The sequence below is a fragment of the Schistocerca cancellata genome, chromosome 2 (assembly GCF_023864275.1).
Source record: "Schistocerca cancellata isolate TAMUIC-IGC-003103 chromosome 2, iqSchCanc2.1, whole genome shotgun sequence".
Taxonomy (NCBI): domain Eukaryota; kingdom Metazoa; phylum Arthropoda; class Insecta; order Orthoptera; family Acrididae; genus Schistocerca; species Schistocerca cancellata.
The window spans coordinates 1,088,038,720-1,088,059,909 of record NC_064627.1 but is presented as its reverse complement, the minus strand read 5'-3'; the positions used below and the strand labels follow the sequence as shown (position 1 = coordinate 1,088,059,909).

Genomic DNA, 21,190 nt, shown 5'->3' with positions numbered 1-21,190 from the left:
TCGTTTTGCTTTTGTTGATGTTCATCTTATATCCTCCTTTCAAGACACTGTCCATTCCATTCAACTGCTCTTCCAAGTCCTTTGCTGTCTCTGACAGAATTACAATGTCATCGGCGAACCTCAAAGTTTTTACTTCTTCTCCATGAATTTTAATACCTACGCCGAATATTTCTTTTGTTTCCTTTACTGCTTGCTCAATATACAGATTGAATAACTTCGGGGAGAGGCTACAACCCTGTCTCACTCCTTTCCCAATCACTGCTTCCCTTTCATGCCCCTCGACTCTTATAACTGCCATCTGGTTTCTGTACAAATTGTAAATAGCCTTTCGCTCCCTGTATTTTACCCCTGCCACCTTCAGAATTTGAAAGAGAGTATTCCAGTCAACATTGTCAAAAGCTTTCTCCAAGTCTACAAATGCTAGAAACGTAGGTTTGCCTTTTCTTAAGATAAGTCGTAAGGTCAGTATTGCCTCACGTGTTCCAACATTTCCACGGAATCGAAACTGATCTTCCCCGAGGTCGGCTTCTACCAGTTTTTCCATTCGTCTGTAAAGAATTCGCGTTAGTATTTTGCAGCTGTGACTTATTAAACTGATAGTTCGGTAACTTTCACATCTGTCAACACCTGCTTTCTTTGGGATTGGAATTATTATATTCTTCTTAAAGTCTGAGGGTATTTCGCCTGTCTCATACATCGTGCTCACCAGATGGTAGAGTTTTGTAATGACTGGCTCTCCTGAGGCCATCAGTAGTTCTAATGGAATGTTGTCTACTCCCGGGGCCTTGTTTTGACTCAGGTCTTTCAGTGCTCTGTCAAACTCTTCACGCAGTATCTTATCTCCCATTTCATCTTCATCTACATCCTCTTCCATTTCCATAATATTGTCCTCAAGTACATCGCCCTTGTATAAACCCTCTATATACTCCTTCCACCTTTCTGCTTTCCCTTCTTTGCTTAGAACTGGGTTGCCATCTGAGCTCTTGATGTTCATACAAGTGGTTCTCTTCTCTCCAAAGGTCTCTTTAATTTTCCTGTAGGCAGTATCTATCTTACCCTTAGTGAGACAAGCCTCTACATCCTTACATTTGTCCTCTAGTCATCCCTGCTTAGCCATTTTGCACTTCCTGTCGATTTCATTTTTGAGACGTTTGTATTCCTTTTTGCCTGCTTCATTTACTGCATTTTTATATTTTCTCCTTTCATCAATTAAATTCAATATTTCTTGTGTTACCCAAGGATTTCTATCAGCCCGCGTCTTTTTACCTACTTGATCGTCTGCTGCCTTCACCACTTCATCCCTCAGAGCTACCCATTCTTCTTCTACTGTATTTCTTTCCCCCATTCCTGTCAATTGTTCCCTAATGCTCTCCCTGAAACTCTCTACAACCTCTGGTTCTTTCAGTTTATCCAGGTCCCATCTCCTTAAATTCCCACCTTTTTGCAGTTTCTTCAGTTTCAATCTGCAGTTCATAACCAATAGATTGTGGTCAGAATCTACATCTGCCCCAGGAAATGTCTTACAATTCAAAACCTGGTTCCTAAATCTCTGTCTTACCATTATATAATCTATCTGAAACCTGTCAGTATCTCCAGGCTTCTTCCATGTATACAGCCTCCTTTCATGATTCTTGAACCAAGTGTTAGCTATGATTAAGTTATGCTCTGTGCAAAATTCTACAAGGCGGCTTCCTCTTTCATTCCTTTCCCCCCAATCCATATACACCTACTATGTTTCCTTCTCTCCCTTTTCCTACTGACGAATTCCAGTCACCCATCACTATTAAATTTTCGTCTCCCTTCACTACCTGAATAATTTCTTTTATCTCGTCATACATTTCATCTATTTCTTCATCGTCTGCAGAGCTAGTTGGCATATAAACTTGTACTACTGTAGTAGGCATGGGTTTTGTGTCTATCTTGGCCACAATAACGCGTTCACTATGCTGTTTGTAGTAGCTAACCCGCACTCCTATTTTTTTATTCATTATTAAACCTACTCCTGCATTACCCCTATTTGATTTTGTATTTATAACCCTGTAAACACCTGACCAAAAGTCTTGTTCCTCCTGCCACCGAACTTCACTAATTCCCACTATATCTAACTTTAACCTATCCATCTCCCTTTTTAAATTTTCTAACCTACCTGCCCGATTAAGTGATCTGACATTCCACGCTCCGATCCGTAGAACGCCAGTTTTCTTTCTCCTGATAACGACGTCCTCTTGAGTAGTCCCCGCCCGGAGATCCGAATGGGGGACTATTTTACCTCCGGAATATTTTAGCCAAGAGGACGCCATCATCATTTTATCATACAGTAGAGCTGCATGTCCTCGGGAAAAATTACGGCTGTAGTTTCCCCTTGCTTTCAGCCGTTCGCAGTACCAGCACAGCAAGGCCGTTTTGGTTAATGTTACAAGGCCAGATCAGTCAATCATCCAGACTGTTGCCCCTGCAACTACTGAAAAGGCTGCTGCCCCTCTTCAGGAACCACATGTTTGTCTGGCCTCTCAACAGATACCCCTCCGTTGTGGTTGCACCTACGGTACGGCCATCTGTATCGCTGAGGCACGCAAGCCTCCCCACCAACGGCAAGGTCCATGGTTCATGGGGAGGATTCATACACTATAATGCCCATAATTAGTTTGGATGGTTCATTGCTGCCTAAACTATATGTGTGTCTTCAAGAATCAACTGGACGTTTTGGACCACGTGTCAAAAGAACAATGTTCCAATGTTCTACGCAAACAATCTTGTGGTAGACGCATCGAAGTCTTGAAAAATGGGAAATTAAAACGTTACACTTCTCATGCGTCATGCTTTTCTTCCGTTCTGCGGGAACAAATCTCTTCTCCTTCTAGATTCGTGGTCAGGTCATAAAAGGTCTGAATCATTAAAAGCTGTATTTCGAGCCCACCCTGACAAAGAAGTAGAGATATTTCAGATTCCACCCGGCACGACGAACGTAATTCAACCTTTAGACAGAGAATTTTTCCGTCAGTGGAAGAGAAGGCCTTTTACAGAAAACTAACAGAGAAAATTATTGTGTGCAGATCACTGCAATTTCCTGTCTATCACCGTGACAATATTCTCAAGCTGCAATCAATAGTACATTATCAATTTTCCTCCCCACGGTTTCAGAATTTGATTAAATATGCGGGGCACTCCTCGAAATATACTGATACTAGGCCTGATTCATTCCTTACACGAGCCCAGTTTTGTCTACGGACATCTAACAACGTCTGTGGTTCGCGGGGCTGCCATATGTCGTCTTCGCTTGTATGTTCTCGGTGCACAAAAAACCTATGTTTTGAACATTGTATCCATATTTCGAATTTTTGCGGTGATTACAAGAAATAAAATTTGGACGTGTTCTAAACCGTATATTTATTTGTATCTATTTCATAGCTATTTGGAAAGAATGTCGTAGATAACATATCAGCCATATTTGTCAAGAAATGTTTAATTATCATACGATCGCTTTCACTGGGGGAATCAGCTCTCTCACTGCTGTGGCTAGAGAGCGGCGCGTAGCTAACGCCACCTTGTCCATAGATGGCGTTGGTATAACGTAGCGAGAGAGGTCAGGGTTGTACAAGAGGCAGTTATAAGTGTGGAAACCATGCGACAATAATGTCTTACTTCATAAAATTGTTTACAGACTTCCAGGTCATGTCAGCAGCTAAAATTCTGCATACAGACTTCTTGCAATGTTAACTCACAGTGGTAAAAAAAGCAACAAAGGTTTCGACATGACAAGTCTGACCATTCCCTTGTAAGTACCTCTTACGCCATTGTAGATATTTTCCTCTTTGAACTGGTGGAAACGTCATATTTTCAACGGTCGCGAAAATAGTGCTTCATGAAATCTTCCCATTACCTGAAATCACTCGGTTTACTGCCCAAGGTTGATCCTTGGAATAAGCTAAAATGGTGCATACCTTGTCCACTTTGCGTGGGCATAACTTTATTTGGTTGTGGTCTGTGCACTGTTACCAACGGCTTTGCCGCAGTGGTAACGCCAGTTCCCGTCAGATCACCGAAGTTAAGCGCTGTTGGGCTGGGTTAGCACTTTGATGGGTGACCATCTGGTCTGCCGAGCACTGTTGGCATTTGGGGTGCACTTAGCCCTTGTAAGGGAAACTGAGGAGCTACTTGATTGAGAAGTAGCGGATCCGGACTCATAAACTGACATATGGCCAGGAGGGCGGTGTGCTGATCACATGCCCCTCCATATCCTCACCCAGTAACGCCTGTGGTCTGAGGATGACACGGTGGGCGGTCGGTACTGTTGGGCCCTCCAATGCCTGTTCGGACATAGTTGTGCACTTTTGGCATTGCTACAACCCTTGGTCGCTGTGTAGTAGATAGGTTTGTAGACAGTGGAGAATTTAGGAGCAAGTAGTGTGGTAAGCTAACTCGCCCTCTCCCTTCAGGCACACCTACACATGGTGCTAGTGAGTGCACTGAGTGTTGCTGTTGCTACTGCTGGTCTCTGTGATAGCAATAGACTGATATAAAATGGAAAATTTAGGAACAAATGTGCAGCCTTACGGCAAGCTAACTCTTTTACCTCTAAGCAAACGTACCCTCACATGTCACTAGCATGTACACTGTCAATTTTGCTGATAATGCTGGTCTCTGTGACAGGACCCAGCATATAGCCTTCTGGTAATCTAACTAGTCTCCTTTGTGTAGGCATACCCCGACATTATGCTAGCGTGTGTACTGTCAGTGTGGCAGTAACTGCTTACCTCACTTTCAGGAATACAGAAATATAATCAGAATAATTTAGGACCCAGTATACAGCCTTGAGGTAAGTTAACTCTTAGACCTTTGTGCAGGCTTACCCTCACACGGTGCTGGTCTGCGCACTGACGGCATGGCTGATGCCGCTGGTGCCGGTGCTGGGGGCGCTGGCGGCACTCGGGCCGCAGGGCTACCAGTTGCGTGAGGACTCTGCGGCTGGAGCGCTCTGCTTCCCTCAGGGCGCCGCCTTCTATACGGCCGTTCTGGTGCCCTCCACGCTCTGCTGCCTCGCCAGCGCCACAGCCTTCTTCTGGCTGCTCTTCGTCGTTCTCTTCCCCTTCGGGCGGGCAAAATCCGTTGCTGCTGCCTCCAGGTATGCTGGTGACACTCAACCATGTTCACATATATACTGTCCGTCCAAAACGTCCCGAGACTGATTTTATTTCTAGCGTATAAGCGACTTCCACGCAGTAACTATGGTGGCAACTTTCCACTAACAACAGTAAACAACAGGTTTGCGTTCGACCAATCAGTTGCGAGCAGGCAACATTAAGTAGTGGACATGAGTTCGTAGTGTGTCAGTACTGTCGTGTCACAAATAGCAATGGACGAACAAACTGAATATCTTTAAATTAAATGTACAAGACATTCTCTAGAATGTTTTGAAGAAGAGAAAAGTGTTACAGTTTTTCGCACACACCACGACTCCAAAACCAAAGAACGATGCAAGAACAGTTGCTTGATTGAAATAAAATACAAGTAAGTTGTGTTCTGGAAAAAATCACCGTAGGGGATGAGACTTGGTGTTATTAATATGAATCTACCACTGAACGACAAAGTGAAAAATGATCCTCTAATGGTTTGCCAGTACCGAGGAATGTGAAATGTAGTACGAAGAACCTTCCAAAGAAGGACATTTCTGACAGTTTCAGGTGGTTGTATCAGTGTTCTGTGCATTGTTCTCAAATATGATGTGGGTGAGATGGTTGGGGAGGAGGGGAGGGACACTGTTTGGATTGCCTCAAGCATTAAAACCACTGTCTGAACTTTTCTCTATTTTTTATTTGTCCAGTATGGACACTTTTTGGGTATATTGCCTGTCAACAGTGGTTTCTCAGATAGGACTCTGATGTTTGTCATCAAGAGCTTTTGGACTCATTGAATAACTGAAGAGTGGAAATGGCAGATTTTCTAAGTGCCACATCTCACATCTACATCTACATGATTATTCTGCTATTCACAATAAAATGCCTGCCAGAGGGTTCAATGAATCACCTTCAAGCTGTCTCTCTACCGTTCCACTATCGAACGGCAAATTTGTCACAAGAATAAAAAAACATTTGCCTCTTTTTATACATAAGTTATTTGTATCCAAAAAACTGAGAAGGTATTCTGAAACCACGGAATACTTCTTCACTGATTGGCAGCGGTCCTCGTTGCGCTGTGTTTCCGTAACAATTTGTTACAGGCTGTTAACTGCACTGTCACATCACTGATAGGCGTTATTGCAACTAAGGTATTGCTTGTTGCTCCACATTACAAGAGCTAATGAATATATCTCAGTCTCTCTCAGTGGGCGTTCCACTGAATGTGTAACTTGTTCCAGGCAATTGGTGCCGATATAGCAACGTGTGCTCACATCCACGACTGACTTACAGTGTTAATTGTTTCTTTCTGTTGCGTACCTATGTCACCACCTCTGCTTGGTGTCGCCTGTGGCTGCGCTAGTGTGTCCTTAGCAAAAATTTTAATTTCTTCCCCTTTTTCTACTCTGTGGCATAACAGTTGTAATGATTTTTTCCATTTTACTGTATAAAGTTATAAAAAAAATGTTGCAACTTTACTCAGACTATCCAATATTACATCATACACAAAATTATAATTGTCGGTTTGTATGACAGAGCAATGTGTTTTGTTTCAGTACAGGTACATATGTTACAGAAACCATTAGTCTTTGCTGTAGGTTATCACGTAAAATTTAGTTGAGATTTACATACTTACGCCACAGGAATGTATATAATGTTATACAGTAAGGTTGTTATAAGCATAAAGTTAAGTACTTCTTTAATTACTCAACATTTTAATCATGGCTGTAACATCAGAGTCCTGCAGTTACGAACTGTTACATTCTATTAAAAAAAATGCCTGTTAAGAATTGCTTGAGAGTGCTTCTAAGCACTGTGTATGATTCTCCTATAGTAAAACCGATGAAAGTTTCATACACAGATGGAATGTGAAAGTATTATATCGTGAACACACTGAGCATTCAGCACCAAACTGACATTTAAGCCTCATGGTGCGGGGAGCTTTTAGACGTGACAACTGGACTGATTTGGGTTTGTTGAAGGCAGACCAAATTTTCGTCAGTGCATGGTAAGATTGTTCAACGCGGCTTTCGTGCCCTTCATGATCAGGCTACTGAATGGCGCATTCCAGCTGCGTAATACAAGGCCCCACACTGCAGTTCAAACAGCAAATGCCTTGAGAAATGCAGAGATGCTTGACTGGCTTGCCTTGTCCTCTGGTTCATTACCTGTGGTGTTTATTTGGGATGTGATGCGAAGATGTATACTTTCATAGCATCCTCCAGTCAACAGTCTTCTTTAAATGTCACAATGTGTCTACGAATGGAATTAAAGTTTAATTATTTAATACCTGTTATGTGATGAACACCTCCACAAGGACTGCACGTATTGGATTGCTGCCTCATTGTTTGACACTTCCCAGTTTCGAACTGTATTTTGTTCCATCCAGATAATTTAAACATTGTCAAAACAGAATATAAAATCTGACATGAGGCACAAATAATTTTTCGACACTTCTAATGCAATTTTCCGTGTGGAATACGAATTTTGTTTCCTTTTTTTACTCCTCACAAATGAAAAATTTCGGCTACAGGCTGCCACCCGATAAATCACCCGATAAAAACTATCTCTTCTTGGCTGCACACTGGATAGGTTTTGGATGGCTGCAGATAGGTGGTCAAGGATCACAGTATAAGTGTTAATTAGGACAGATAGACAGTCGTCCTCGACTGACCGGGCGCTCGAAGAGAAAATGCTTTCTCCGTGTTTCTCCCTCTGCTGGTAATTAATCGATTTCTGCCAGTTGACGTCTGCTACAAAACGTGTGCCACTCTCCAGGGATATGGTTGTTTTTCTGAACAAGGTCGGAATCTTTTACGAGCCTGATACTTCTAAATGGAATAAAGTCCAGAATTTTTCGGAAGAGGCATCTCTGAAGCTAGAATTAAAACATACCAGTCTAAAATTCAAATATATACCCTACCATTATTGTTTCATTATATTCAGTCGTTAAACTGTTGGTACGACATGAGCGAAAAAAGTTTTAATCTGCCTTTCTTTGGCGGCATCAAAGAAACAGAATGATACACAGTCGTTCAGCTGCTTTTGAGACGTACATGCCACTGACGAAATCATTTTCGTCGGAGTTGTGCATCCGTATGAATATCATGCATCGAATTTTTGAATCTATAGGATAAACTGCTGTGCCTTCTGCTGTGACTGTGATAGGACTATGACTACCTGAACGAAACACAAACGATGCTTTCATAGCCATAATTTTTTCTTGCTTTATTTTTCCAGGAGTCGTAAAATAAGAACTTAACTTCCATTTGATTTTTCGGGGCCCACCAATGAACGGAGCTTCTGTGTGATGCACAACTTTTGCGTTTTTTTACTTAATTTCACCGCTTGAGACGTATCAAAACGTGAGGAAGGCTTAAACACGGCGACCATTATAATCATATTTGTGATTATTAAGCCATTCATAGTTATGGTTTTTAATTTAATGTTTTTCTTCTCTTTCAGCATTGGCAGTTTATTAGTTCCACTGTCTGACGACAAGTCCATTTCTGGAAATGTTTCGCGAGCTGTAAAATGCAAAGTAACAACAAGAAATTGTTTTGGTCGACTTCTGACTCGTTACTGAATGCTAGTAGAATCCGTTTTTGTTACCATTACCTCCCTGTAGACTAAAAGTTTTTTTTTTATTTGAACAGCCTCCACAAGTCGAAATTAATGCTAGCACAATGAGCAAACTATATTAAGTGAAATATTATCTTTGTGACCGGAATGTTTACGTATCCTGATAAGTATTCTCGTGAGTCGGGTTTTCTACAGAAAAATCGGACAATCACACCTAAATCGGGATACTTGGCCACGCAGGTTACAACGTCCGTGCCGTGCCATGAAATGTCAGACGAGTTGTCGGATGTCTGTAACTAGGTGCCGCGATATTTCAACGGAGAGTGTTCTGGCCATGATCAGCTGTACTTTCGAAAATACACTGTGTTCCCCTATTTAAGACCCCAACAGCTAATGCGTAGCGTATCCAGTCGTCACTCTGCATTCGATGTGATGACAAGCTTTAATGCTATGACATTCGGCATGTCCAAAGTTCATTCAGGTTACAGGCTGCCATCATTCGGAAGAAACAATGAACGACCGAGAGAGGTGGTGCAGTGGTTAGCATACTGGACTCGCGTTCGGGAGGACGACGGTTCAATTCCGCGTCCGGCCATCGTGATTTAGGTTTTCCGTGATTTTCCTAAATCGCTCCAGGCATATGTGGGGATGGTTTCTGTGAAAGGGCACAGCCGACTTCCTTACTGTCCTTCCATAATCCGATGAGAAAGATGACCTCGCTGTTTGGTCTCTTCCCCCAAACAACGCAACCCAACCCAAACAATGAACGTTCCACCGACCCCATACCGCCTCAGATGCCTATAACCTGAAACAGGAACTTGAACACCTACAAACTGTGTTCCTAAACAGTGAGTGTACGTCTCGGTAGATACAGAAAGTGCTATAAAAGTACAAATTGCATAATAAGGAAGAGGACGAGGCTATCAACGCGACAGAATATAGACCACATGTTGCAAATGTTTCCGCGAAAGTAAACAGTGTTACGATAACATAAGGTTAAACTGATTTTCGTATACCGTAAAAAATCTCTGCTTCTTTGGGATCGGTGGGAGACCATTTAGTGCTGCGCAAGGCAGGTATTTTTAAGGTTTCGTGTGAGTGCAAATCATATGTAGGGAAAAGACGCGAAATATTCAGGAGCGCATCGTAGACCACCAGCGGCATACTCGCCTCTTCCAAGCCAGCATATCCTCTGTCGCAGAACGCTATATTTCTACGGGTCATTCGATGAAATACGATGAAACAAAAATTCGGCCATTGTTCGAACTTCTATGACTAAATTTTCAATGAACTACACTCCTGGAAATGGAAAAAAGAACACATTGACACCGGTGTGTCAGACCCACCATACTTGCTCCGGACACTGCGAGAGGGCTGTACAAGCAATGATCACACGCACGGCACAGCGGACACACCAGGAACCGCGGTGTTGGCCGTCGAATGGCGCTAGCTGCTCAGCATTTGTGCACCGCCGCCGTCAGTGTCAGCCAGTTTGCCGTGGCATACGGAGCTCCATCGCAGTCTTTAACACAGGTAGCATGCCGCGACAGCGTGGACGTGAACCGTATGTGCAGTTGACGGACTTTGAGCGAGGGCGTATAGTGGGCATGCGGGAGGCCGGGAGGACGTACCGCCGAATTACTCAACACGTGGGGCGTGAGGTCTCCACAGTACATCGATGTTGTCGCCAGTGGTCGGCGAAAGGTGCACGTGCCCGTCGACCTGGGACCGGACCGCAGCGACGCACGGATGCACGCCAAGACCGTAGGATCCTACGCAGTGCCGTAGGGGACCGCACCGCCACTTCCCAGCAAATTAGGGACACTGTTGCTCCTGGGGTATCGGCGAGGACCATTCGCAACCGTCTCCATGAAGCTGGGCTACGGTCCCGCACACCGTTAGGCCGTCTTCCGCTCACGCCCCAACATCGTGCAGCGCGCCTCCAGTGGTGTCGCGACAGGCGTGAATGGAGGGACGAATGGAGACGTGTCGTCTTCAGCGATGAGAGTCGCTTCTGCCTTGGTGCCAATGATGGTCGTATGCGTGTTTGGCGCCGTGCAGGTGAGCGCCACAATCAGGACTGCATACGACCGAGGCACACAGGACCAATACCCGGCATCATGGTGTGGGGAGCGATCTCCTACACTGGCCGTACACCACTGGTGATCGTCGAGGGGACACTGAATAGTGCACGGTACATCCAAACCGTCATCGAACCCATCGTTCTACCATTCCTAGACCGGCAAGGGAACTTGCTGTTCCAACAGGACAATGCACGTCCGCATGTATCCCGTGCCACCCAACGTGCTCTAGAAGGTGTAAGTCAACTACCCTGGCCAGCAAGATCTCCGGATCTGTCCCCCATTGAGCATGTTTGGGAGTGGATGAAGCGTCGTCTCACGCGGTCTGCACGTCCAGCACGAACGCTGGTCCAACTGAGGCGCCAGGTGGAAATGGCATGGCAAGCCGTTCCACAGGACTACATCCAGCATCTCTACGATCGTCTCCATGGGAGAATAGCAGCCTGCATTGCTGCGAAAGGTGGATATACACTGTACTAGTGCCGACATTGTGCATGCTCTGTTGCCTGTGTCTATGTGCCTGTGGTTCTGTCAGTGTGATCATGTGATGTATCTGACCCCAGGAATGTGTCAATAAAGTTTCCCCTTCCTGGGACAATGAATTCACGGTGTTCTTATTTCAATTTCCAGGAGTGTAGCTATCTGCCCCAGCTTCGCACGGATACCACTAGGAATCTATGGCTGGCCGAGTTCTCCTTACGGGCCTCTTCGTGCAGTTACGCATAAAATTCAGAAAAGTGAATATCATCTGTTGTGTACATAGTTCCGCGTAGTCAGTGCGTATACAACTTTCCCACTAGAACGTGCCCCGCTAAGCACAACAGCGCAGGCGCAGCGCTCGTCCGTCTCCGCACTACGAGATGACGCTGCCATAGAGACGGACCAAATTCTGCTTCCGCCGATCCGCGTATTAACATGTAACGCAGCCAATGAGATTGCTGCTAACGTAGAACGCGCGAGGTATTATAATGAGTGTACAGACCTCCGATTAGTCAGTCTGCATTTGTCGGCACCAGTCTGTACCAGTCTGCATTAGTCTGTACCAGTCTGTACGAGTTCTACATTTGTCTGTACCAGTCTATAGTCAAGTTTCTGTCTGCGCCTAATAAGATTACCATATTCCTGTACATAGCCATGAAGATAAATGTATAGACACTTTTGTCAAGTATCAGAGATATATGTGAGAATAAGATTAACGTTCCAATACCAAAGCAACTTCAGACTGTCAATTGTAAAAAGCATCCAGAACCAAGTTAAGTAATTTTATGCTTGTTATTATTTTAATAAATATGTGTGAAAATTAATCAAGTTCTGTTTAAAGTTGGTCACCATCAATCTGATACTATAAGCGTGCAAGTGGCATTTCTATCGTCTGACATAACGGCGGAAGATAAACACGCCACGATAAGACCACGAGACATATTGCTGACACTCGCCTACTTCGTTATAGCGACAAGTCAAATAATCTGATGGTGTGTATACTGAAGGTCTTACAGTATGCACACCACATCATCAGTTTCATGTAAGTGAAACGATCTAAGCAGCGGACCCCAGGAAACTTCTTAGGAGCAACCTGTCGTAGTTAACTGGCATGTCTAGTGACATCTCGTAGCGATGCTGGAGAACATCACGGTTTAATTAATACGTTTACAGCCATTGTAAATATTCTATGGGAATCAAGAATGTATGCGTGCGTGGTTGGTTATGCCTTTGAATTTGTAGCGTACCGTGTATTGGAGGCTGTCTGAGTGGCTCATGCCCGAGGGCCAAAAATAAGAGGAAGTGAAACAGAAAAAAAGTACCATATATAGGTGTATAGTCTGTGACAGCATTCCACTTGTAAAACGTAGTATGCACTGATTCATTGTTCACGCACACTGCCGCAATTCTCTGTTGCAGAACCTTTGCGATAGACTTATTCGCCCTGTCTCGCAAAGCAGAAAGCTGAATGCTGTCATCTTCTGCGCTTCTGAAAAAACTTCCTTTATGTAAACAGAGCAAAGCTGCAACCCATGCTGAGGTAGCTTTTCGAAAAACGTTTTACTTTTTACATAACAAATTAAAAACAGCAGATTTTGGATTCACGTGTTTTTTCGCTATGCAGTTTTTCTCAAACGACTGCTTACGACACTTCAATGTTAAGTAACTCACTGTTTGTTGATAAAAGAATGTGCACTGAACTATGGCTGCGAACTGCAGTTGCAAATCTGAGAGGAGCAGAAACTGTATGAAATTTCTAGAATGAAATTTTCACTCTACAGCGGAGTGTGCGCTGATATGAAACTTCCTGGCAGATTAAAACTGTGTACCGGACCGAGACTCGAACTCTCGGTCCGGCACACAGTTTTAATCTGTATGAAATTGTTGGCTCTTTTCGAAATGCGCCTTCAAACTTCTGTAAAATTCGAAATATTCTCTATTTTTAAGGTGTGAAGAGGATAGTACCCTCACGTGTGTCTTTCTTTAAGAAACTACCAACCCACCAGCGTTTCTGAGGAATGCTGGTAGTTTTCGGTTTCTGCATTTCAGGTTATTCCTTGCTGCGAATGAAATGTAGCAATTTCAAATGGCCAAAATAATAAGACCTGAATATGTTAAGTCGCGTCCAAACTGACTGCACTGCGCCAGAAACTGTTTCTTCTGTTGTTGGTACGTCAAACAAAATGAGGCGCTCGCAGGTGCTGTTTGGCCATGGCTGTATCGGGCCGTGCAGAGCTGTGGGTCCAAGTAGTTCTGCTGTCCACCGGTAGATGGCAATGGCATCCTTTTTACGACAGCCGTTGATTAACTGACCATATAGTTCATGCAGTCTGCACGATGTTTTTAATTTATATACACAAACCGCCCTCGTAAACTGGCCTACTTATTCTTCAAAAATTGGTCAGGACGAATTGGACGTCCTGAGTATTCTGTTCAAACGTAATTATCTATACAAATAGTTCATCCAATCTAGGAATCAAGAATCTCGACGATTTTTGCCTGTTATCGACATTGATACTGGCAAGAGATGAGTCCCAGGGATTCCAAGACTTTCGTAAATATTTTAATTCCAAGTTTAAAGCTAAATAACAGACGACAAAAGAAATATGTTTTTCACGTGATGTAATTGTAAATTAACAATTGTCTAATTTGTTTTCCTTTAGTTGCACTGTCGAACTTTTCTTCTTGGCGAATTTCACGATTCTACGTTAAGGGGACGTACCCTATAAGTTTTAATGAGGGAGCTAGCGAGTATCAAATTATGTGACTTAAATGGCAGTATCCTTTGCCTGCATAAGCAAACATGTAGCCAAGGGAGCATAAACATTAGTATGTGGCATAAATTTCAGTTTGATACGTCTACCCATTCCTGAGGGAATCGGATCATAACAAACGGCTAGACAGACAGTCTGACGACAAATGACAATTTTTTCGTCTGATATAATTAAAAATTTTAGGATTATTTATTTCGATTCTACTGTAAGGCCTTGCTTCTTGCCAAATTTCATGATTCTAGGTCAACAGGAAGTACCGTGTAGGTTCTAATGAGTGAGTTTCCGAATATCGTAATACGTCGCATAAATGGCCATATCTTTTGACTGCACTGACCTAGACCTTAATGTCTGACATAAATTTCAACTCGATACGTGTGCCAATTCCTGAGAATAAGGGTTTTGAACATTCGGACAGACAAAGAGACAGACAAACAGGTGGACAAAAAAGTGATCCTAAGAGGACACCGTTTTTACCCCCTCTAGGGGTTCAAAATTTCTGCAGTAACTTCTGAGATTAGCCTGAATATACAGAAAAAAGCCAGCAACGGACTTCAGGCTGTACACGTAGAGAAAATTAGTGGAAAGAAGACTGTCCGAAGCTCTTATCAATCAGGACGGCAATTTGCAGTTACTACACGAAATCCTGCACTAGAGTAACTTGGTTCGCTGCGTAGCCCGCGGCGTCTTTCTGCGATTTTATCGTGTGAAGACAATCGATCTGATATCGATGGGGCGATTTTTCACCACGAAGGGGACTCGGAGTAGCGCATAGACCTGCAGTGGAAGTGTATGCGCTCGAGCAGTGACAGCTGACTGTATCACACACAGGCCGGCGGGGTTTTAAGTAAGGAATCTCAGAGTATTTTCGACAGGATTCGAGGTGTGTTCGAACAGAAACCGAACGTTTAAAATAGTGCGCCAACCAGCAGATAGAACGCGGTGCGGCTACTGAGGACACCTAGCGGTAGGTTTAGACAACAAAGTGAGATTTGACTCGTGTCGCTCGGACAATCTGCAAGCGAACCACAGTCGCTGAAGTAAGCACGTGTACAGCCCGCTCGTTGGATTATTGCAATGAAGGAGCTCGGAGAACGACGTGTGTGTGTGTGAAATTCTGCTACAAACTTGGCAAAACTTTCACAGAGACATTTCAAATGCTTAGCCAAGCATACGGGGAGTACTGTATGAGTGGCACGCAGTGCTACGAGTGGTTTAAACATTTTCAGCAGAACAGAATGTCGGTCTGTGACTATTCCAAGTCTGGACATACTTTTACATCAACAGATGATGGCCATGGGGAAAACGTTCGAGGTGTAATTCGCGGAAATCGTCGTTTAATTGCTCGGGAAATTGCTGAGGAGATGGGCATCGGCGTAGGATCATGTCATCATATTTTGAGCGAAAAACTTGAGGTGCGTCTTGTCAGCGCAAAATTCGTACCACGTTTGTTGATTGAAGATCAGAAAGAGACCCGTGTTGAAATGTGAGAGAAACCGTGTGCCGCTGTTGATGACAATGAAAAGTTTCTTAAGAGCATCACAACAGGCCACGAGATGTACATGTACGGCTATGATGCTGAAACGAAGATGCAGTCGTCGCAGTGGGTGGGCGAAAGGCCACCTCGCGCAAAAAAAGCACGCATGAGATCAAGGTGATCTTGGTTGCGACTTTTGACTACAAAGTCGTTATCCACCACGAATTTGTGCCTCGTGGTCAAATGTTAAGCAAGGAAGTCTACCAGGGAATCCTAGTGCGCATGAGGAATGCTGCGAGCAGGAAGAGGCCTGAATTATGGGAAAACCATAGTTTGATGTTGCAGCATGACAATCCGTCAGCTCACGCGTCGCTTCTTGTCTGCAGCTGTCTAGCAAAACACCACATTCCACTAGCTCCGGCAGACTTTTTTCCTGTTTCCCAAACTGAAAACCACGTTGAAAGGACGTCGTTTCCAAACCACAGAAGAGAGACAGGACAACGCGACGAGAAACCTGCGCACCATCACACAAAATGTGTTCAAGGAGGCGTTCCGAAACTGGAAGAAACGGTGGTAATGGTGTATTGCCAGTAGAGGGTGTAATCTTACCCTTCCACACATCACTATTAAATTCACTGCCTTAGTATCTTCACTATTTTCAAAAGTTTCGAGAGGTGTAAGATAAATAAAATAATAACGTTTTACTTCATTATCTCGTTGTTGTTGTCGGTTTCTCAAAGTCTTGTCTAGGGGAACATTCTTAAAGCTAAAATTCGATTTCTTGGGTTCTTGATGACTAAATAACTGTTGAACATTTGTCTGTATTATTCTTGAATTTTATTTTATCCCATTCTTCTAAATCAGACCGACTTAACAATTTTCACTTCTATCAAATCACAAATTACATTGTTGTTGACAAGTTTAGGAAAATATGTGCGTTTCCATCGCCCACCAGTACTTACATTCTGCGGTACTCATAGTTTCAAAGAGTTTGCAAAGCAAAAGACTTTACAAAGCAAAAGAGTTTACAGAGAAAAAGAGTTTACAAAGCAAAAGAGTTTACAAAGCAATACAAAAAAGATGACTCATCGACGAAATTCATCATCAGTTTATAAATTAATCCAGAATTGGCCGGCCGGAGTGGCCGAGTGGTTCTAGGCGCTACAGTCTGGAACCGCGCGACCGCTACGGTCGCAGGTTCGAATCCTGCCTCGGGAATGGATGTGTGTGATGTCCTTAGGTTAGTTAGGTTTAAGTATTTCTAAGTTCTAGGGGACTGATGACCTCAGCAGTTGAGTCCCATAGTGCTCAGAGCCATTTGAATCCAGAAATGACTCTAATAATTTCCATTAGATTGTGTAATTAATAATATGAATTTTAAATATACCAGATATTTTCGTAATTTAAAATATTTTCAAAAGAAGAGTAATTTTAACTGTTAGTGAATATCGGTTGTAACACATTAATTTCTAGAATGAGATTTTCACTCTGCAGCGGAGTGTGCGCTGATATGAAACTTCCTGGCAGATTAAAACTGTGTGCCCGACCGAGACTCGAACTCGGGACCTTTGCCTTTCGCGGGCAAGTGCTCTACCAACTGAGATACCGAAGCACGACTCACGCCCGGTACTCACCGCTGTACTTCTGCCAGTACCTCGTCTCCTACCTTCCAAACTTTACAGAAGCTCTCCTGCGAACCTTGCAGAACTAGCACTCCTGAAAGAAAGGATATTGCGGAGACATGGCTTAGCCACAGCCTGGGGGATGTTTCCAGAATGAGATTTTCACTCTGCAGCGGAGTGTGCGCTGCCCGCGAAAGGCAAAGGTCCCGAGTTCGAGTCTCGGTCGGGCACACAGTTTTAATCTGCCAGGAAGTTTCACATTAATTTCTTTTTATACATTTTAGCCTGAAATGGAATACATCGTACACAAAATCATATGAATTCTTTTAGTGAAACAGATGAGACAATTTTAACCTATGCAAGAATTGATAGTATACATGGCATCAGTAATTTCTATAAAAATGGTAATGGTAGAGGAGGATGACTCGTTACAAGGGGACTGTTTTGAAGGGGACAGTGCTTAAAATGTTGTACAAGAAGCAATGAAGCTGAGACAGCAATTATTATTATTATTATTAGAGGCAAAGGTGGAAAAATGGGCCTCTGCTGGTATTATGGGCCCCCTACATATTTGGAAGTACAGGCCACGAATTCTAGCGGAAAGCACATGAACTTCTAGAACTAGTTGCCAAACTTCACTGTAGAGTGTGCAGACGTAGTAGCTGTCATGGTTTGTGAGTAGTTGTGCTGTGAATTTTTTCGCTGTCATCAAAAGTTTGAAAGGTTAGTGTTTATTTGGATAAAACTCAAATTCCTAACATGTTATTACTAAAACTAAGTTAAGGTACGTATTTGGCTTGTTGTTGGGATGCCGTTTTACATTAATTAACGTCGGTTGCGAACCAAACTAACCGTAGGCAAAATCGTTTTTCCAAAGATGTCGAGGGTGGATATATGGGCGCCTTTTGCTGCTGGTATTATGGGCCCCGTAAAATCAATCAGATTTTATGGGACCATTTACAAATATTGCTACTCTTTATGTTTCAGATGCCTCGAAGACATCTTGTACCACCAAAAAAATCGAAACGGCAATCGTTTGACAAAGCAAATATGTCAAATTCTGTTGTAGCTATTAAAGAGAAAAAAATGGGGTTGAAAAAAGCGGTTAAAGTCTACTCTGTCCCTCGTTCTACACTCCAAAGATTTTCACGAATCGATAAACCGGTCGAAGAAATAGTTAATATTAAACTGGGCCGTCAACCGGTTTTACCACATGGACTTGAGGACGAACTGTTTAAATATCTTCTCATTATGGAATCCAAATTCTACAGCCTTACCAGAAATGACGTCAGGCGCATGGCCTACCAGCTTTGTACAAGAAATAAAATCCCTCATCCATTTGTAAAGGACGAAGTATCTGGTCGAACTTGGTTTGACCATTTTATGTCACGGCACAAAAATATTCTGTCTATTTTGAAGGCATCCGCAATTTCGATTTCACGTGCTAATAGGTTTAATAAACAAGCTGTCGACAATTTCTTCAGTTTACATGAAGCTGCGTTCAGTAACTACAAATATCCTGCGGACAGAGTTTTTAATGTAGACGAGTCAAAAAATGGCTCTGAGCACTATGGGACTTAACTGCTGAGGTCATCAGTCCCCTAGAACTTAGAACTACTTAAACCTAACTAACATAAGGACATCACACACATCCATGCCCGAGGCAGGATTCGAACCTGCGACCGTAGCGGTCGCGCGGTTCCAGACTGTATCGCCTAGAACCGCTGGATCACCCCGGCTGGCACACGACTCAGGTCTTAGGGTCGTTCAAAGGAAAATTTCTCGTGTCATCGGCCTGAGGGGAAAAAGGCAAGTTGGTGCATTATCTGCAGCTGAAAGATGCTTATGTGTGTGACTATTGTGAATAGACTAGGCATAGGCTGTGAAAATCATCCCACCAGTAGATTAAATAACAATGTTCAGAGTGAATCTTTCTTTCATTATACACAAAAATGAAATAAAATTATTTTTTCAAATTTTTGTTTATTTTTATTTCAAACTACCTTGGGGCCCATATTACCAGCACAGATTCTTGATGCAACGAAATGCAGACTATCAGGAAAAATAAAATTTTGTTTTAAATATTAGAAAGTTGAACCAAAACATGTCGTAACTATTTGCAGGACATACTAGAGAAATGTTTTATGTTAATTTCAGGTGATTATACTAAAAATAAAAGGTGTTATATAAAAAAAAGCAAAGTGGGGGCCCATTTATCCACCTTTACCTCTATTATTATTATTTTTAAACACACCTCGTACACCTGAAGTTGGAGAGAAGACTGTGCGAAAAAATATCGTGCAGCAAGATATAGACATCCTGCAGTTCACTCGAAATTTCACGGAACAATCTAGCTGCGCGGTCTGGGGGCGTTGCCACGGTTCGCGCGGCTCCTTTCACCGGACGTTCGAGTCCTCCCTCGGGCATGGATGTGTGTGCTATCCTTAGCGTATAGTTTAATTTTGATTAAGTAGTGTGTAAGTCTAGTGACCGATGACCTCAGCAATCTGGTCCCTTAGGAACTTACCACAAATTTCCAAATTTTTCAAGGAACAATCTCTACACCAGGAGAGGTTTCAAATTTCGCAACGTCCATGTCGATTACGTTTTGCTGATACTAATGGACTGTTGACGCAGTGCTTTGCAGCTATGTGTAAGTCCGGTGGTTGTACGTCACGTGAAGCTCTCACGTGTACGGGTGTGTGCGCAGACACGGGCCGTCGATGCTGCGACGCCGGCTGATGACGGCGGTGATGCTGTTCTTCCTGCTGGGCGTGCCGTGGGCGCTCGGACCCCCCGCTAGGACCCTGTGGCTCGCCTACCTCTTCTGCATCACCGCCACGCCGCACGGGTGAGTATGCTTACCGACACAGGTGGCCCACTGCAGCACGTTCATACACTCCGTCGGCTAACTGATGAACGGGCTGGAGAGTCACCACTCTCTACCTACGCGACTACGTCACAAGTTGCACATAAAGGTTGTTCCCTGATGTTGTTATACCGGGCCTTCGGTATCGCGGCTCTTAATCCTAAAGATTAACTCGGACTCAGAGGAACTGCACTGCAGGAGAGCACCGCGGCGCGACGCAACCAAATACACACTGAAGAGCCAAACAAACTGGTACACCTGAATAACATCATGTAGGGCCCCGTGAGCACGGAGAAGTGCCACAGCACGACGTGGCGTGGACTCGACTAAAGTCTGAAGTAGTGCTGGAGGGAACTGACACCTTGAATCCTCCAGGGCTGTTCATAAATTCGTAAGAGGGGGTGGAGATCTCTTCTGAACAGCACGTTGCAAGCCATCCCAGAATTGCTCATTAATGTTCATGTCAGGGGAGTGTGGTTGCCAGCGGAGGTGTTTCAACTCAGTAGAGTTTTCCTGGAGCCACTCTGTAGCAATTCCGGACGTGGAGTGTGTCGCATTGTCCTGCTGGAATTGCCCAAGTATGTCATAATGCACAATGGACATGAACTGATGCAGGTGATCAGACAGGATGCTTATTTACGTGTCACGTATCAGAGTGGTATCTAGAGGTATCAGGAGTCCATTATTAATCCAACTGCACAAGTCCAACATCATTAGAGAACCTCCATTAGCCTGAACAGTCCCCCACTGATATGCAGGGTCCATGGATTCATGAGTTTGTCTCGATACCGTACACGTCCATCCGCTCGATACAATTTGAAACGAGACTCGTCCGACGAGGCAACATCTTTCCATTCATCACCAGTCCAAGTCGGTGTGACAGGCCCAGGCGAGGCATAAACCTTTGTACCGTGCTGTCATCAAGGTTACACAAGTGGGCCTTCGGCTCCGAAAGCTCATATCGATGATGTTTCGTTGAATGGTTCGCACGCTGACACTTGATGATGGCCCAGCATTGAAATCTCCAGCAATTTGCGGAAGGGTTGCACTTCTATCAACCTGAACGATTCTCTTCAGCCGCCGTTGGTCCCGTTTTTGCAGGACCTTTCTCCAGGCGAAGTGATATCGGAGATTTGATGTTTTACCGGATTCCTGATATGGTCGTACGGGAAAATCCCCACTTCACCGCTAGCT

The 21,190-nt window shown here is 43.8% G+C and overlaps 1 protein-coding gene and 1 pseudogene across 1 annotated transcript in view; both read left to right on the top strand.

The window, feature by feature from the left end:
* The window catches only part of LOC126161231 (adhesion G protein-coupled receptor E3-like), a 140,727-nt gene that overhangs the window by 110,709 nt on the left and 8,828 nt on the right, over positions 1 to 21,190 (top strand). Inside the window, exons 8-9 of the mRNA XM_049916973.1 lie at positions 4,845 to 5,122; positions 19,838 to 19,978. Of these exons, the coding sequence (XP_049772930.1) occupies positions 4,845 to 5,122; positions 19,838 to 19,978 (419 nt within the window). The remainder of the gene's footprint in view (positions 1 to 4,844; positions 5,123 to 19,837; positions 19,979 to 21,190) is intronic.
* On the top strand, positions 3,995 to 4,112 carry LOC126163502 (5S ribosomal RNA; annotated as a pseudogene).